This window comes from Cervus elaphus, chromosome 14 (genome assembly GCF_910594005.1).
Source record: "Cervus elaphus chromosome 14, mCerEla1.1, whole genome shotgun sequence".
NCBI classification, from domain to species: Eukaryota; Metazoa; Chordata; class Mammalia; order Artiodactyla; family Cervidae; genus Cervus; species Cervus elaphus.
Window position 1 is genome coordinate 64,369,899 of NC_057828.1, and position 18,264 is coordinate 64,388,162.

Below are 18,264 nucleotides of genomic sequence, written 5' to 3' on the forward strand. Positions count from 1 at the left end.
CTCTAAGGAGGCTTTCACCCCTTGACTCCAAATCTAGGAGGTATTTTCTACCCACTGTGGCAAGTCATAGGAAGAACCAGTGTGGCTTTGTCCTGGGGCCTCCTGTGTGGTTAAGGTGGGTCAGACACCAGAGTGGAAGCCACAAGAGCCCTGCGTGTCATGGTCTGTGTACTTGGTCGGACAGAGTAACCTGGGATGGTTTTTTTTCCTCGTGATTCTAGAGAAAGAAGGGACCTTCTAGCCTTGATGCTTCATATTTTTGAGGCATGAATAGGTCAATAACTTGCCCAAGGACAGTCATTTTCGGCACCAGCAGAGAAGAAATGGGGAAGTGAGCTTCCACAGCTAAGTTCTCCCTGTTGCCAAGACCTGTGTCTGCATAGGTCTCAGTCTGGGTCGCCCTGCCCGCTGACCTGCTGGCCTGTCCTGAGCTCCTTCCCTGAGGCTTTCCTGCCCTCATGTTGCTGGCATGTGGAACCCATCTCTCCCACACACATCCGTTGCTGTTACAGAAGCTAAAGCCCCATGGGATAGAAGTTCTTCCTCCCTGAATTCCTGTGAATGAGAACCAGTCAGCACTGGGCAGGGAACCGGGGACCCCCATGCTCCCCATCCCTCTGTCCCATTGAGTTTACATCACCTCTAATATTCCCCACCAGTCCCCCCACCGCCACCACCCCAGCTGCTTCCCTTTCAGCCCTCTGGCTCTGTGGGGGGATGGTAAGCCAACCAGGTTGATTGGAGGCTTAGGATCACAGGAGGGTCTCTTTTGAAAGACCCCTAACTGGCTGAGACATGGCTCCTCTCAGAGCCCAGGGCCCTGGCCACTTGAGTGGGTTCCTGAGGAGAGGTGCTCATGCCCCCCAGGAGGCGTCCTCCCTGCCTGCTCTCCTCCTCAAGTGCCCGGCCTCCCCTCCTGGATGAGGCATCTCCCATGGCGATGGGCCCAGCACAGGGCCTGGCCTGGCTCAGTACCCGTGAACATTCATTCCTTTCTGCCACACCCCCAGCAAAATATGGCCAGGAGCCCTGGGGCCTGACCACCACTGTCGTTAGCCACAGCCCAAGTCCACTGGTCTCATCTCCTCTGAGCTATGCTGGGGTCCAAAGAAGAGCTCAGACGGGCGGATGATATTACTCATCAGGCTGGAGAAGGCGCCCCCAACCTTGGCTAATTCCAATTAATTAGGAAGGGCTGGCTCCTCGCTCTGCAGTTCCATAACCTGAGGGAAATGTAGGTGGATCTGATAATTCCATGAGGCTGCTTGTTGCTCACATTCCCTGCAGTGCTGAACTAATTAAACCAGCAGTGTTCGCCCAGCACTGTGAAGAGGCAACCGCTCAAACGCAGCGCCACTGTGGGGCTAGACTCGCCAGTGCGCCAAACCTACAAACCTAGAAAACAACCCCAAAATGGTTTGAAATACGTTGAATTCCCATGTAGCTCTTCATGGCGTGGGGCCTAGAAGGGATTCTCCAGAGGGAGATTCAGTGCCTTGAACTGAAGTACAAGTTTCTGGTTCTGTCCTTCAGTCCTTCTGTCTCTAAGAGGGCAGCTCTCACCCCTTCCCACATGACCTGTTGAATCTTTATCCCCAGCACAGCTGGCTTTAAACTAGAGAACCTTTATGTGAAGTATGGAATGCAGTTGGGGGTAAATGTATGAACTTATTACAGAATATCATTAAAATGAACACAGATGATAGTTTATTATCACTCCCTGCTCCATTTAGAATGGCAAAGAGAAAATGATACATATTCAATATACCAATCAAATCTAAGAATGTGCCCCAAATAAATGAGGTTTATAGATAAGCTATTTAATGTATTTCAGAAAAGGGATCCTTGAAATCATTTAGCCTATTGAATGCCTAAAATGGGCTAAATGATTTCGAGGATCCCTTTTCTGCAATACATTTCTGTTTCACACTAAGTGAAGTGCACGTAATGGAATTCCACAGAGGACTCCCTCCACTGCCTGCTACCATCTGGTCTCTTCTGCTTCGGGTTTCCTTTCAGATTCAGAGCATGTGTTCCCCTCCCAAGTGGTAGGTTCCTGTAGTCGTGACCAGTTTAGAGGCCAGGTCTGAATCCTATGAGTGTCGCTTCTTAGTAGGGTGGTATCTTCCGGGGCACCTTCTCCGAGCACCAGTTGCTGGTTGTGTGGGTCCCATTCAGCTGTAGGCAGATCCACAGGCCATTCCAGTGACTCACACCCCAGGGCTCTTTTTTTCTGTTCTCAGGCTGTCTTTGACTGTGTGGTCACCTCCTTGAAAAACGTCTTCAACATACTCATTGTCTATAAGCTCTTCATGTTCATCTTTGCTGTCATCGCAGTTCAGCTTTTCAAGGGCAAGTTCTTCTACTGCACGGACAGTTCCAAGGACACAGAGAAGGAGTGCATGTAAGTGCCACTAGCACGTACCACTCACTTTTTGCTAAAATGTGTTTTGATAAGGTCCACTCCTCCCTTTATAGATAGGTCATTTCTTTCTCTCTTACTTAAATCCATTCCACTTTGGGGGGGAGAAAAGTCAAAATATGAAGTTGCTACATTTTGATTGAGTATGTATTTTGTGTCAGGCATGGACATTTCACATCAGGTTTAAATTTTAAATCTTTCTCATGACCTTCTGAGATAGGTCTTCTTTGCACATTATAGATGTGGACGTTGAAGCACAGAAAGTTTAAGTTGTTCAAGATTACACAGCAACTGGGCTTCCCTTGTGACTTAACTGGTAAAGAATCCACCTGCAATGCAGGAGACCTGGGTTTGATCCCTGGGTTGGGAAGATCCCCTGGAGAAGGAAAAGGCTACCCACTTCAGTATTCTGGCCTAGAGAATTCCATACAGTCCATGGGGTCACAAAGAGTCAGACATGACTGAGCAACTTTCACTTTCACCCAGCAACTAGTGAAAGAATTAAGATTTAATCTTCCATGTCTGCTGTTGGACACAAAATCTCATTTTTGTTCCATGATAATATGCTGTCATAATAAAATCTTTCCTTCCTTGCATTTGAATGCCAATAATTCAATGATTACTAGGGTTTGTTATTGTAGTCCCTAGAATTTCTTTGCTCTTCTGTGAGCTATAGTGACAAGGTTCTGGTTCATTTCTGCTCTGGTTTTAGAGGCAACTATGTAGATCATGAAAAAAACAAGATGGAGGTGAAAGGCCGAGAGTGGAAGCGCCATGAATTCCATTATGACAACATCATCTGGGCTCTGCTGACCCTCTTCACCGTCTCCACAGGGGAAGGATGGCCTCAGTGAGTGATGGGATTGACTTGGCATGCTTGTCTGTAAGCTGGGCTGGGACCATGTGTTTGCCTTGAGAAGTCGATTTAAGATGAACAAGACTAACCCTTTGGGATTGTACCAAGGAAGGTAAGTGATCATGAGTAGGTGAGACAGGCAGGAGAGAGGAAGAATGAAAATCCTTCATATAGGAATCAAGCCGGATCTGATGAAGTCAGGGAAATATCTGGTGCCCTTCATGTTTTAGCTGATTATCGAGGAGTTGAGTGGAGCCATCTGACTCTTACAGAACAAATGAACTTTGAACAGCTCTCCACACCTTAGGAGAGTCCCTGAGGACTGTTTTAGACACATTTATCATCCAGGTTGACCCTGGACATGAGAGAGGGTTGAGGGTTAAGGATGAGCTGGCAGAACCCAGGGACACTTTCTGTGATCATACCTTATATGGCAAAAGTAACAGAATGCAGTTTTTTTTATGCTGCTCATGGCGCTAGTGGTAAAGAACCCACCTGCCAATACAGGAGACATCAAAGACACTGGTTTGATCCCTGGGTTGGGAAGATCCTCTGGAGAAGGAAATGGCAACCCACTCCAGTATTCTTGCCTGGAGAATCCCATGGACAAAGGAGCCTGGCAATCATAGGGTCAAAGGACCCTGCAGTCACAGGGTCGCAAAGAGTCAGTCGAATATGACTGAAGTGACTTAGCACATAGCTGCAGGCTGATTTTTTTCAGAGACTTGGCAATTACCAAGACACCACTTTCTGGTGGCAGTGTACTCTTTTGGCAGCAAAATACCAAAGGGGAATTCAGGAGTCTCCTGGTATTTTATAACAACCTCACCTATAACATAATGTCACTCTGGTGCTTAGGAGTTGGATCCATGGTAGCACAGGGGCTAGAGATAGCAGTGGCTTGGGGGTCACCAGATCTCCACCAGCTTGGTTGTGGAGCCCAAATTCATGGAGGATCCTTGAAGTTTAAAGAGTCAAATAAGAAAATACAGGGGACTTCCCTCGTGATCCAGTGGTTAAGACTTTTCCTTCCAATGCAGCGTAAGTGGGTTCAGTCCCTGGTTAGGGAATTAAGAACCCACAAGTGTTGTGGCCAAAAAACCAAAACGTAAAACAGAAGCAGTATTGTAACGAATTCAATGAAGACTTTAAAAATGGTCCACATCAAAAAAAAAAAAAATTCTTTTAAGAGTATATATATAATAGGGGGGTACATCAGCTAATGAAGCCTTGAATCAGAGCAGCTGCCAAGACCACCTCCACCATGCGTGCCTCCTCTTTCTGTCCCCAGAGTCTTGCAGCACTCGGTCGATGTAACAGAGGAAGACCGAGGCCCAAGCCGCAGCAACCGGATGGAAATGTCCATCTTTTATGTGGTCTACTTTGTGGTCTTCCCTTTCTTCTTTGTCAACATCTTTGTGGCTCTCATCATCATCACCTTCCAGGAGCAAGGGGACAAGATGATGGAGGAGTGCAGCCTGGAGAAGAACGAGGTGAAGCAAGGGGTCTGGAGCGTGGGGCAGTGGGGGATCCAGAAAGGACTGTCAGACCAGCAGTGTTAGGAGGAAGACAGAATGTTTTCCACTCTCTTATGAATTAGAGAATTGGGGGGAAATGTTTTAGCTGGTCATCAAATAAACGTCTTTGGAGCATCTGCTGTGTTTAAAGCTCAAGAATAGGGCATAGGAATGGGCTTCCCTGGTGACTCAGATGGTAAAGAATCTGCCTGCAATGAGGGAGACCCGAGTTCAATCCCTGGGTTGGGAAGATCCCCTGGAGGAGGGCATGGCAACCCACTCCAGTATTCTTGCCTGGAGAATCCCATGGACAGAGGAGCCTGGCAGGCTGTAGTCTGTGGGGTTGCAAAGAGACATGACTAACACTTTCACTTTCATGAGGCACAGTGACCTGGAAGGGATCTGTGTAAGAGGCAGTCCTTAACTTTTATGCAGCACGTAGTCTAGAGACTTGTGCCAGCATTATAACATTAAGACGTCCACTTCCCTGGCAGTGTCCCTCAATGGTGTGTATTTTCTGTAAGGGTAGGGAACAAGCCTTACTTATTACTGCTTTTGTAGTAACAAGTGTGGTTCTGGCACATGGTCGAGTTCATTGTTTTTATCCTGGAACTGCACTAGAAATCGTTAAGAATCTATAAGACAAAAGCAAAGAAAGTGCTGTGGGAATGCACAGGAAGATAGATTTTTACTTCTGACTGCAGGCACGAGGAACGGCTTCCTGCCCAGTCATCTCAGCCATGTGCTGTGTAAGAGACACCACAATCGATGATAACCATTAAGTCCTTCCTGCATGGGACAGACCCTTCTGGTTCTGTCTTTTCATTTAAGGTGACATCCCACCTGTAGCTTTGTCCAAATAATTTATTTTGTACTTTGACCTCTGCTTGTCCAGTCCTGGCCTCTTTTCCTACACTGTCCTCTTCTCCTAAGTGTTTAACAGAGAGCCCCCCAGGGTGCGAGGTTGGGGGATCTGAGCCTGGCTAACCAGTGTGACCCTCCCGCAGAGAGCGTGCATCGACTTCGCCATCAGCGCCAAACCGCTCACCCGCTACATGCCCCAGAACAGGCACACCTTCCAGTACCGCGTCTGGCACTTCGTGGTGTCTCCATCCTTTGAGTACACCATCATGGCCATGATCGCCCTGAACACCGTCGTGCTGATGATGAAGGTGAGAGGGTGGTGGCTGGGAGGCGCTGGGGCGAGCTGAACCTCGGTGACTGCCCCCTCACAGGGCACTTGTGTGTGTGCCCAAGACACTGAGAAAACCCTCCAGGGGGGTGAGGGGGAGGTAGGGAGGACGAATGGGGACTTCGTGATTAATGGGAACAGAGTTTCCGTTTAGGAAGATGAAAAATTTGGAAGCTGGGTAATGGTGAGATTTGTACAACAGCATTAATGTGTTTAGTACCACTGAACTGTACAGTTAAATACAGCTAAAATAATGTGCTTTGTATGATGTGACTTTTGCCACAATAAAAAACTTAAAAAAAAAATCAAGATTGGGAACTCTCTGGCAGTCCAGTGGTTCGGACTCCTCACTTCTGTCGCAGGGGGCACAGCTTCAATCCCTCCTCGGGGAACTGGGATGCCACCCACTATGTGCCATGGCCAAAAAAAATAAAGATAAAAGAAAAAGAAAAAAAAAACGACTTACCAGTCTGTTGCCTCCTTACCTACTTTTCCGTCGTGGAATCTCTCTTTGATCTTGTCTCCATCAGCAGCCCAGCCTCTAGGCCCTTGGGGTAAAAGGCAGTGAAATACATAGCAGCAGTCATGGAACTCTGAAAGCAAAGGTTGGTGATGGCAGTCAGATGCAGATGAGGGTGGCAATGTCAGATGTGGGTGATTGTGGAGTTCTAAGAGTCAGAAGAGGTTTGATGTCGTTTAATACTAAATGGTAAAGTAATTAACTCTAGCAAATGTTTCTGCCCTTCTCTCCTTCAGTTTTAGGAAGACTGGCCATTTTGCTAATAAGATTTGTGTTCCTCTCTGTTTTGTTTTGCTACATAGGATGTGTACTTCTCCTCTCTAGCCCTAGATGACCATCTTTCCTTCTACATCATGCACCAGAATGTCCCCCTAGGGCAGGGATGCCAGATGGCCAACCTCTGTGACCTGGATATGCCTCTCACCTTTCCTGCTTTCTCTTCCTGGCAGTATTACTCCGCTCCCTGCACCTATGAGCTGGCCCTGAAGTACCTAAACATCGCCTTCACCATGGTGTTTTCCCTGGAATGTGTCCTGAAGATCATTGCGTTTGGCTTCTTGGTATGTCATGGGATTGATCCTGCCCTCATGCTTGTCTTCCCTTCTCGTTGGGTTCATTCCCAGCCTCTGCTGGAAGGGAGGGGTGGTCACTGCTATTCCAGAAATGGTTCACACACCCACCCACCTAACTGTGAGTTTGTTTGGACTGCTCAATAAACGGCCATAGAGACAAGATGCTGTGTGAGGGTGTTAGGAGAAAAGGCAAAAGGAACCAGAGCCCTCAGATAGACCTCTGCTCTGTTCCTCTCAAATTCTATCAGTGGTCAAGGGGCCACGATCATTAGGTCTTACTGGAACTTAGCAAGGTTTACCTGTTGAGGAGCCAAGCAAGGATTGGACTAGTAAACCTGAGTACTTATTTACTGATGGAAGGTTTAAACTCTTTAACTCCAATGGGAAGATATCTGGCCCTCTTATCTTCCAACATAGAAAATTATAGATTTTATTAATATCTAATTGTCCTCCTCCCTTTAGTTATGTGAAGAATAACTTTTGCCAACAAAAATAAATGTTTCGTACTAAAGCTTACAAAGACTAGTGACCTTTAAAATGTCTGTATGTGAGAGAGAGAGAGAGGTGGGCGTTCGGGAATTTGGGGAGCATTGGGATGAGTCTTTCTGGCAGGAGTCTTCCCTTTACTTTTTTTCAACTGCTAATTATAGTTTTGGCAGATTGTTACATCTGCCATCAAGCGTGTTAAGCAAACCTAGCCCTTTGCTTCAGTGTCCTATAAACAAGAGAGTTCTCTCTGCCACCCGCCCCCCGACCCTTGGCTCAATGTTTACAGTAAGATCAGTGGGATGCAGATAAACCCACCGGAAAGCTGTTTCACGCTTATTTTGTGTGTGAGCTACCATTTCAAATTATATGTGTATGTGGTGTCCCCTGCAAGAAGAGAAACTTAGCTTATTATCTGAATGTGGGTTTGACCACTGGCAGCTTGCGCAGGGACTCTGACCTCGGCTTGGCGGTTGTCAGTGTTGATGATGGGGGTTGCTTCTGGCTTCCTAATGGTTCTTTGCAAAGTCATTGATTTGATGGTGTAGGGAGGAGAGTTGAAGGGAACCCATGGCAGGCGGCTGTATTGTTGGTTGTTGGACTCCCTTTTGAGTCTTAGGGAAATCAAAAAGTAAACTGCCAGCCACAAAGATGCCTTTATAATACAGTCTAGCCCTGGGCAGGGGGAGCAGGGGGCGGGGGAAGCTTATACAACAACAGGACAAGTTTTCCTCCGCATCTTGATTACTTGCATGTTGGATTGATATTGTCTGTGCTTAAGCCCCCAATTATGTGTCAAATTATAGGGAATACTGAATACCTGCTTACAAGCTTAACTAGGTGATTCAGCCCCAAAGCCTGCCTCCTTCCCACCCTCACCCTCATATTTTCATTCAAGGTCTAGAAGCATTCTGAACACTATAAAAGGCACCACTAGCCCCAAATAAGTTTTCGTTGATATGGTACTGTAGGTTTTCAGAATTCCCTAATATATACTGTTTTGTCAGATCTTTGCAATGACTCTGAAATAGGCATGGCAGAAACTAGCCTTCTTATTTTAAATGAGGAAATTGAAGTTCAGAAAAATTATGTTGCTTTTCGAAGGTTACAGACCAAAAGGCAGTAGGATTGGATAGTGGAATGGATGAATAAAGAAGGAAGAAGAAGAAAGAAAAGGAGAGAATTAAAATACATTGGTTGTCTGGAAAAAGAAAAGTGAAAGTGTTGGTCGCTCAGTCATGTTCGACTGCTTGTGACCCCATGGACTGTAGCCTGCCAGGCTCCCATCCATGGGATTCTCCAAGCAAGATACTATAGTAGATAGCCATTCCCTTCTCCAGGGGATCTTCCCGACCCAGGGATTGAACTCAGGGCTCCCGCATTGCAAGCAGATTCTTTACCATCTGAGCCACCAGGGAAAAAAGCGTTACATATTATTCATTTTACCTTCATAAGAACTCTATTAGATTGGGCATTATGATTTTCTTCTTATATGGATGAGCTGGGGCTCAACAAGATTCAGTACTTCGCATAAGTTTACTAAAAGACAGAGCCTGTGTTCAGATCCTGGTCTGTTTGGCTTCAGAAGCCCACATTTTGTCCTCCATAATCTCCTAGTCTATACTGTACTCCTCTGGGCTTTACCATGCTGTACTGTAAAGCCTCCTCTACTGGAATCCAGGGCTTCTGTCCCCTGAGACCTAGATTTGTATTCTAGCTCATAAATAGGGACTATATAAGAATGTAACACAGGAGACCCATGTTCAATCCCTGGGTCAGGAAGATCCCCTGGAGAAGGAAATGGCAACCCACTCCAGTATTCTTACCTGGAGAGTTCCATGGCCAGAGGAGCCTGGCAGGCTACAGTCCTTGGGGTTGCAAAGAATCGGACATGACTGAGCAACTATTGCTCACTCACATCTAAGAATTAGGAAGTTCACCCCAAGTTGGGAACAGGAGAGCCCTGAGATGTGAGGAACTCAGAGACTCAACTTGGCCCCAGTCCTGAAGGAGTAGGCGCCCTTCACAGCAGTGAGTTTGTGAGGCTGGATGTCTGGTTTATCTACATGCCTGGCAGGCACCTGTGACTTTTGAATCAGACAGACCTCTCCAAGCCTCAGTTTTCTCCTGCATTAAAGGAGGATAACAAGAACTGCCATGTACAGCCAGAGATACTGTGTGTGTGTCCAATCAGGGAATATACCTAAGATGTCTGGTCCTGAGTAGGTACTCATAAATGTACCTTCTCTCTCCCCATACCATTTCTATCACATTTCCCTCCCCACTCTTCATGCCAGCCCTACCACTCAGTAAGTTGTGAAGTATTTATTACTACCTACTTAGAGCATCCATGGGAGGAATAAATGAACTGAAAGGATGCTGAGGAAGGGTCTGGCACAGAATCTGGCATGTATAGTAAGGATTCTTGAATGCCAGCCATGGGGGTGGGAGAGGGTATAGTTGTGCAGTGCTCCAAGGGTCACTTACAGGAGCTGCCACCCACGGGCAAGTGGGTAATGTTTTGGAGACCCAGGTATTCTGTTTCTTTTAAGGAATATAGTCCAAGGTCTCTGTTCACCTGAGCCCCGGAGATGAGAGCAGAGCCCACTTTTCTCTAATGTTCCAGAGCTGAACGTTTTCTGGTTGGTGAATTTTCCAGGTCCTTTACTCCTTTGTCTCCTTTAACCTTCTCATCTCATTACTGCTTCGTTATATTTTATTTAGTCACACCTCCTCGAAAGGTGTAACAGAGCCGAGAAAGATGGGAAAGATGAATTCGTTCATCCTATTGCCAATCAGAAGTTGGTTTGAAAAGGTTCAGTGAGGTTAGGAAGAGATTTTTGGCACATCTATGATCTTTAGGCACTTAGGACATCTCTGTGACTTTTATTGTTAGTTGAAAGTCAGAATGGTGTATTTATAGGGTCCCTATTTAAATAATTTAAAAGTTATAGGAAACCTTAGACTGATAGTGTAAATCATTTTATTGTCTTGTAGGTGACAATGATCTTTCTTTTCTTGGAGGTCAACGTGTTCTAGGCTACAAATCACTTTCTTACATATTTTTATGTAGTATTACATTAAAAAATCTTATGTGTTCTTTATATAGCTTTTTAGTCAAAAACAAAGTCTTCAAATAGTGATGAAACTACTTCCCAAATGAGAAATTCTCAAATTAGTGGAGGAGAAACTGCATTTTTGGTTAGAAATAGGAAACCAAAGCCAAAGTTAAAATGAACTTGTCTTGGAATTGAAAAGTTTTAATTTCAAGTGAAAGAGTTCTACCATGAAAGATATTTTTTCCTTCATTTTCCCCCCTTGTTTTCTTTTCTCCCCGCCCGCCCCCCCCCCCAATGCTCATGGCTGAATTCACTTGGCAGAACTATTTCCGAGACACCTGGAATATCTTTGACTTCATCACCGTGATTGGCAGTATCACAGAAATTATTCTGACGGACAGCAAGGTAAATAGCTCTTGGATCGTTCTCGTTAAGCTTGGTCCTGGAGTAGCATTAAAGCAATCCTCGGCACCTTCAGTCCATTTTTAACTCCTGAAACCCAGTGTGCAGCCCCCTATTCACTTTCTCAGTCCTGAGCTTTCCCCAGAAAATGGGAACATTGGATGACACTGGATCTCATGGAAGGCTTGGTCCCATTTGCACCACTCAAATAGGTGAGTGGGATAGAGGGCCCAGGAGAGGCCATGTCACAGTGTTCTGCTAGATTCTTCAGGAGATACCAAGAATCTAGGCACAGGATCTTTGCCCTCAAAGTTGTTAGACCTTAAGTGTTTCCGAGATGGTTCATCCCAAACAAAATTTGGAGAGCTCATCACAAAACCATCATGTTCTAGAGGGATTTATGAGGTCTGCTCTCTGACACTCACGTGCAGAGTTAGGACCACTCAGAGAAGACCAGGCAGGCCAGTTTTGCCAACTGTGTTCAGGGCACCCATCAGGGGAACTTCTGTACCTTCCTGCCTGGGAATAGAGGGTGGGCCTGGGGAGGCTCAGAGAGATGGTCCTCTCTGGCCTGCCAGCTGGAGACGGGGTTAAAAATGAAAGACACCATTCGTGTTCTATTTTATGATCTGAATGAGGGATAAATGCACAAATGCCAGTGCTTAATTTTTCTAAATGACCCGAATGTCACTAATGATATGTTTCCTTCTGGTCCACCAGCTGGTGAACACCAGTGGCTTCAACATGAGCTTTCTGAAGCTCTTCCGAGCAGCCCGCCTCATCAAGCTGCTGCGTCAGGGCTACACCATCCGCATTTTACTGTGGACCTTCGTGCAGTCCTTTAAGGTAAAAGGCCTTACCAGCTCCTCCTCTCTGAGCGTTGAGGGGCCCCTGTCACATCAGACAGAACACCGGGCAACACAGCATTATTCTGCAGGTTCCCTCGCCTCTGGGAATAGCTATTTGTCAGAAGCATCAGATAAACACAGCAGTCCTCAGCTACAATACAACTCGGCCAGGAGGTGGTTAGCTTATGACTGATTACTTAGGATTTCATTCTAGAAAGCATCCCAACTTTGAAACTCAGTTATTGTCTCTGTTCATTGAGGCAGGGGCTTGTGTGTTCCCTCCCAAGTATTCCAGAATGCCCAGAGCAATCCTATCCATGGACAGAGCCAGCCACCTATAGTCACATATCCTCTGCATTTTCAGAGTTTCATCCATGGCTTTATTTCACCCAACAGTTTTTCAAAGGACTCCTTGAGTTGTGTTTTATAACAAGATGATTCATACCATTCCCACACATGTCATCATTAGTATGTAATTCCTGAACCACTGAATATATCGCATGCTAATGGCCACCTCTGTGTCCTGCAAATGAATAAGACATCTGGGCAAGGTTAATATGGTGAGCATCTTTTGAATGACCTCATCAGATTTTACAGAGGTGTATGTATAATAAACAAGTTAAAACTTGAAACCTGAGACCCATGTAAATGGCAGAGACTTTCAGTAAAAGAAATTTTCCATATTTAAATATTTGCATGCTGTAGCAAATATAATTCATTTTTGAAGTTTGGGGAGCATTTATGCTATTCAAAAACTTGCTGTTTTCTTCATAAAATAGGGTTTTTCAATAAATGTATTTTTAAAATCTGATGAAATTGATTCAAAGATGAAAAATCATGAATTCAATAATTGCCTTCTTTAATTATTTGTACATTTTAATTGTTTTATTTGATGTTTGACTGTGCTGGGTCCTCATTGCTGTATGCAGGCTTTCTCTAGTTGTGGAGAGAAGGGGCTACTCTTCACTGCAATGCTTGGGCTTCTCATTGCAGTGGCTTCTCTTGTTGCCAAGCACAGGCTCTAGACACGTGGGCTTCAGTAATTGCTGCTCGCAGGCTCTGGAGCTCAGGCTTAGTAATTCTGGTGCATGGGCTTGGTTGCTCCAAGGCATGTGGAATCTTCCTGGACCAGGGCTTGAACCCATGTCCCCTGTGTTGTTAAGTGGATTCTTAACCACCGGACCACCAGGGAGTCCAGTTATTTGTACATTTTAATTCCAAACTGAACTGAAGAGAGCTTGTCAGTGAATTCATGGTTTCTTGTTATTTAAAAGGGACTTCACCCCACACCATCATGACTGAATTACTTCTCCATCAAGTTCTTGTGCATCTGAAATGTGAGACCAGTTGTAAGGATGTTCAGGTTCCCATGAGCAATCTTGACATCTTTATTGTCTTCATCATAATTGTTTGGTGTGATAATTCCCACAGAGGCCTCGCCTCAATGAAAGCTGTTTCTCCAAAACTGAATGACAGAGGAGAAATCAAAACCCTTAGCAAGAATTTAACCATTTGAGTCTTGGGTGGAGCTGGATTTAGAATTTGAAACACAAGATGCTCTTAAAACCTCTTTGTAGAGGCCTGCCCAACAAGTTCCAGTTGTTAGTCTCTTAAGAAATATGTGTCAGCCTGTCATATTCTCACGATCACCAATTCTCTGTGAAAGTGTATACTATTGAGGGCAAAGAAAAGCATGTCAAAAACTGACGGCCAAATGGTTGGCTTATTCCAGTGAATAGAGAAGAGTGGAGACACGTGTGTCTGTCTCCAGGTGACACTGTGGTGGGTGGGTGTTTCCTTTTTGGAGCCGCTCTGGGACACAGTGTAGAAGTTGTTTTCCTGAAGTTGGTTTAACAAAGGCTGCCTCTGCACACGCACAACAGAGAGTCACACGGTGTAGACGGCATTGCCCCGTCTCTGCCTCCCCCTCCCTCACCCTGAGCATCACCTCATTTCCCACCACTGACTCCTACTCAGTGCTTCTCTCTCTCCCTTATTTTTTTCTTTCTTTCATAATTTAATGATGACACTCGGCTGTCTTCCAGTTTGCATATTTTCTGACCGGAAGTATGTTGTTATTCTTTGTTCTGTGAATGTGTTGTGTCTTTTCTTTGTCTAGGTGTTTTACAATCCTTTTTGAAAAAAAATTTTTGGCTGTGCCACTCCACATGTGGGATCTTAGTTCCCTGACCAGACATCAAACCCACGCCCCTGCATTGGGAGCATGAAGTCTGAACCACTGGACCACCAAGGAAGCCCCTCTTTTCCTTATTTTGTGTTGGAATGTATGCCATGACAAGGAGAGAGATCAGGATGGGGAGAGGTGCCAGGGACTAGAGATGATGAGATGGGGAAGGCAGAATAAAGGCAGGAAGCACAACATAGAAGGTGATGGGAAGAGGCCAGAAACCTGCCTCCCTGCTCTCTCCTTTCAGCCCAGGGTGTCTTCACGTGCCCCTGTGGGATGTAGCCACTGCTCACAGACCTTGAGAATCAGCACTCCATGGGAGAAGGGGTTCTCCCACCAACTCTCAATTTCATTTTCATGTTTGTTCTTTATTCAAATTGTAAGAGTCTCCCAGGACTCTTCATTTAGTTAGCACCGTGGAGAAGCTCTGCCTGGCTCGTGCGGTCTGGAAGCCTTCAATTGCCCTCCTGGGAGTCGTGCTGTACACACTTGAGAGAGTGAAGCCTCGGAGTCGCACAAACTGCCAGGAAGGCTTCCTGGGTGGTGAAAACAAGGGGCGTCCATTGTCAGCGCCAGGATCCCCTAGAATTGTAGCGCCCACCCTTTCCCCCAAACCAAACTGCCCTGTATCTTCATCTCCCCCAGCCACCAGGGGCAACTCCCTGCCTGCCTTTTCCTCCACCCACCCCTTCACCTCCACCTTTAAAGTGTTGTCATCCCAGAGTGGCAGGTAGCTTGCACAGGATTGAAGTCTGTGCCGCATGGCTGCACGGCAGAGTTTTGTGGTCACTCACACTTTGAAAGACTTTTTGGAATTTTGCACAAAACAGACTGAAAAGTCAGCAGGCTTAAACATTGGAAAAAGATGGTTCATCAGAGCCTGAAGGCGCCTTGTAGGAACTGACCAGTGACTGAGACCCCTCAGCCAATTCATTCTGCTTCCAGATGCTTCATTAGGAGCCTCGTGTTGAGTGAAGGAGTGGGAAGGGTCATACGGGGATTTGGGAGTCAAAGCTGGATGCTTGCTGTGTAATTGGCATCATAATTGCCCAGGTTATTAATATTCTGCATACAGAGTGGGATGAAGACCAGACCCAGGAATTTTTCCCAGCTCTCCCTCAGATACCCGGCCACACACTTTACTGGGTCTGAGAAGATTCTTGGTGGGGAAGGAAATTACGAACCTCTCTGAGGCCAACAGCTTGCATACCTATCAGACGATGTGGACATGTGCAAAAGCATGGAACTCCAAAATAGAACATCCCAGGGGAGCAGAGAGCTGCTGCCCTGTGTTTAAGTCAGTCTGAGGGCAAAAGTTCCTACACTGCCTGGGGTGCAGTTTGTTGACCCCAGAGCTGCCTGCCTTTAAATTCATGGTCGTGTCTCTGCTTCCTTCCAGGCCCTTCCCTATGTCTGCCTTCTGATTGCCATGCTTTTCTTCATTTACGCCATCATTGGGATGCAGGTGAGTGGGTGCCTTGGGAGCCTGATGGGGGACAGCTGTCGCCCATGTTGTCTCTGACTTTCCAGCCTGAGCCTGCAGGATTGAAGGTGCTTTAAAGAACCCCTTCTTACGCAGAGGTGGAAGTGTTAGTAGCTTAGTCGTGTCCGACTCTTTGTGACCCCATGGACTGTAGCCCTCCAGGCTGCTCTGTCCAGGGGATTCTCCAGACAAGAATACTGGAGTAGATTGCCATTTCCTTCTCCAGGGGATCTTCCCGACCGAGGGGTTGAACCTGGATCTCCTTCATTGCAGGCACTTTCTTTACCACTAAGCCATCAGGGAAGCCTCTTACCCAGAGGCTCGCTCTAATATCTTGTTGCAATATGACCTTGGGAATTCACATGTGCAGTTCCCCACTCAGGTTGCCCAGGTGGTCAGTGTGGTCTGATAACAGGGGCTTCATCTGTGGTTGTCAGATCCTGGTGCTTTCTCAGAAGCAGTTGGATTCCAAGGAAGATAATGCCGTTGTTCTTGGCCAGAGGGCGCCCCCCTGAAACTAACGAGAGGGTGAGGCTCCTGATGGTCCGTATCTCAAGAGCCTCCCATATTTGAGCCAGATCTAGAAGAAGATCAGATGGTTGCTCTCCTATAGACACAGACACAAAATGTATGTGAGTTACACCCCAAACAGTTGAGATTGGGAACAACTCAGAATCTCTGGCAGTGTGCCCAATCCATGGGAAATCCCTGGGCCACATTCCAGCTGATGCCTGTCAAAGGACCATGCAGCTTGCTGGATGGTTCTCCTGGGTTAGCACATCCTTTCCAGTTTCAAGATTGAGACGTGGATGAGGTTCCCACCCTGGGTACTCATGCAGATAACCAGAGGCCCACTGAGCAGAAGGGGCCGAGAGATCTTTCAAAAGGCAGTGGTCATTTGTGGTGTGTGAACACCTACCATAAACACCCTGCAGCACATCCCAGCACCTGTCTGGTTGGGTACACAGGCTCTCCTGGGCTCCGAGAGGCTGACTTTCTGACTTGGAGATATGGAGGCTACACCCCGGTGTAAGACCTCAGCCACATGGCCATCTCCTGCAGTCAGGCAGTCTGGCTGCCTTTGGACGGCCAGCTGCCTTCTCAGTGGTGGCTGCCACCTGGAGCCACTGCTCACATCCCACAGACTTGCCGTGTCGGCAGCCCTTTCTAGAGCTTGTCTGAAATGTCATCTTTTTGCTCCTCTCTCTTGCCTGCACTTCCTAATTTCGTTCATCTTCTAATCCCATTACGGGAGAGTTTTGTTCTCCAAAAATACAATAGAATGTCAGGTGTCAGAAAATGTGAGACTTGGTTGAAAAGTAATGAGTTCTCCTTCACAGAGGATATTTCAGTAGAGCTTTAATGATGATGTCAGGGGTGTGTTGCAAGCTGAATCCCAGCTGAAGCTGAAGCTTGTCTTGCTGACTTCTATTAAGTCCTTTCTAACTGTGAAGCATTTGATTCTAGAATTTAAATGTTTTTGAATAGCCCAATGAAACTTGATTAAATTAGGGTGTTTTTTTTTTGTCCTCACTTAAGGGGGAAGATCCCCTGGAGAAGGGAATGTCAACCCACTCTGGTATTCCTGCCTGGAGGATTCCATGGATAGAGGAGCCTGGAGGCCCCCAGTCCATGGGGTTGCAAAGAGTTGGACAGGAGTGAGCAACTAACACTTTCAAAATAGTTCTTATCCCTTTTCATCTTCAAGCAAAATAAATTAGGAAAACCATCTCTAATACCTGTTAGTGGTACTACTGATAATGATGAATATCATTTACTATCACTTGAATTCCTAAGTGTTTTAGACACTGTGCTAAATGTATGCTCTTACCTCCTCCTGCCTCTCCCTTCCTCTCTTTCTCTCTCTCCCTTCTAAAGTATATATATTATACCCACACACATAAATACAGGACACACACGATACATAACTAATGTATTCAGGAATGATGTGAAATGTTTAGAGGTGGGTTTCATTATCTCCATTGTTGCCTAGCATGGTTAAGTAACTTGTAACACACTCCAGATCTTAGATATAGGTGGGAGAGCTGAGTTTAAATTTCAGCTTTGTCTGCTCCATAGCCCATATCTGCACCTTCTCTATAGTGACTCTCCTCCCACCAACAAGGAAACACAAGTATTTCTTTGACTCTTCAGTGGCAGGTGGAAAGTTCTCCAGTTGTGACATTGTGATATTTACAGTAGCCATGATGTGTAATAATTTATTGTCCATAGACTTATTTCCAAAAACTAAAAGCACTGTTCCCATTCTACCGAGACAGGAATGGCATCCCCATTTTGACGTACCTTTACCTGGCTGTCTTCCTCATGGCCCTTGACAGAGACCCCACACCATGAATAAAGAAAACACCTGGAGAAAAAAAAAAAAAGCAGACACCTAGCTTGTTACCAGAAAGGTTGTTTCTTGTATAGCCACAACAAACAGGGGGATCCATACCAACAGAAAAGCAAAAGAAGAGTAGAGAAGCATCCGAAAGACAGAGATAGCAACAGGATGTGTCTTTGAGAAGTATTGTTATTCTGAATTTTCAAGGGCTTCTTGGAAGAAGTGAGCTTTGCAGACAAATCTGAGGGTGAAAAGGAGTAAGTTGCTGGGTTTGGGAAAGAGCTCTGGGGCTGCTAGTAGTTAGGAGGTGTGGCATTTAGACCTCAGCTCCACCACTGACCAGCTGTGCAAACTTAGTCAGATCACTGAACCTCT

General features: G+C 46.0%; 1 protein-coding gene across 3 annotated transcripts in view; it reads left to right on the top strand.

Annotated features, from left to right (window-relative positions):
- Window positions 1-18,264, top strand: part of CACNA1E (calcium voltage-gated channel subunit alpha1 E) — a 412,948-nt gene that overhangs the window by 358,720 nt on the left and 35,964 nt on the right. For all 3 annotated transcript variants that reach the window (XM_043923905.1, XM_043923907.1, XM_043923906.1), the window contains 8 exons: window positions 2,244-2,404; window positions 3,135-3,272; window positions 4,570-4,771; window positions 5,803-5,967; window positions 6,957-7,067; window positions 10,946-11,029; window positions 11,747-11,872; window positions 15,462-15,527. In XM_043923905.1, coding sequence (XP_043779840.1) covers window positions 2,244-2,404; window positions 3,135-3,272; window positions 4,570-4,771; window positions 5,803-5,967; window positions 6,957-7,067; window positions 10,946-11,029; window positions 11,747-11,872; window positions 15,462-15,527 — 1,053 coding nt within the window. The remainder of the gene's footprint in view (window positions 1-2,243; window positions 2,405-3,134; window positions 3,273-4,569; window positions 4,772-5,802; window positions 5,968-6,956; window positions 7,068-10,945; window positions 11,030-11,746; window positions 11,873-15,461; window positions 15,528-18,264) is intronic.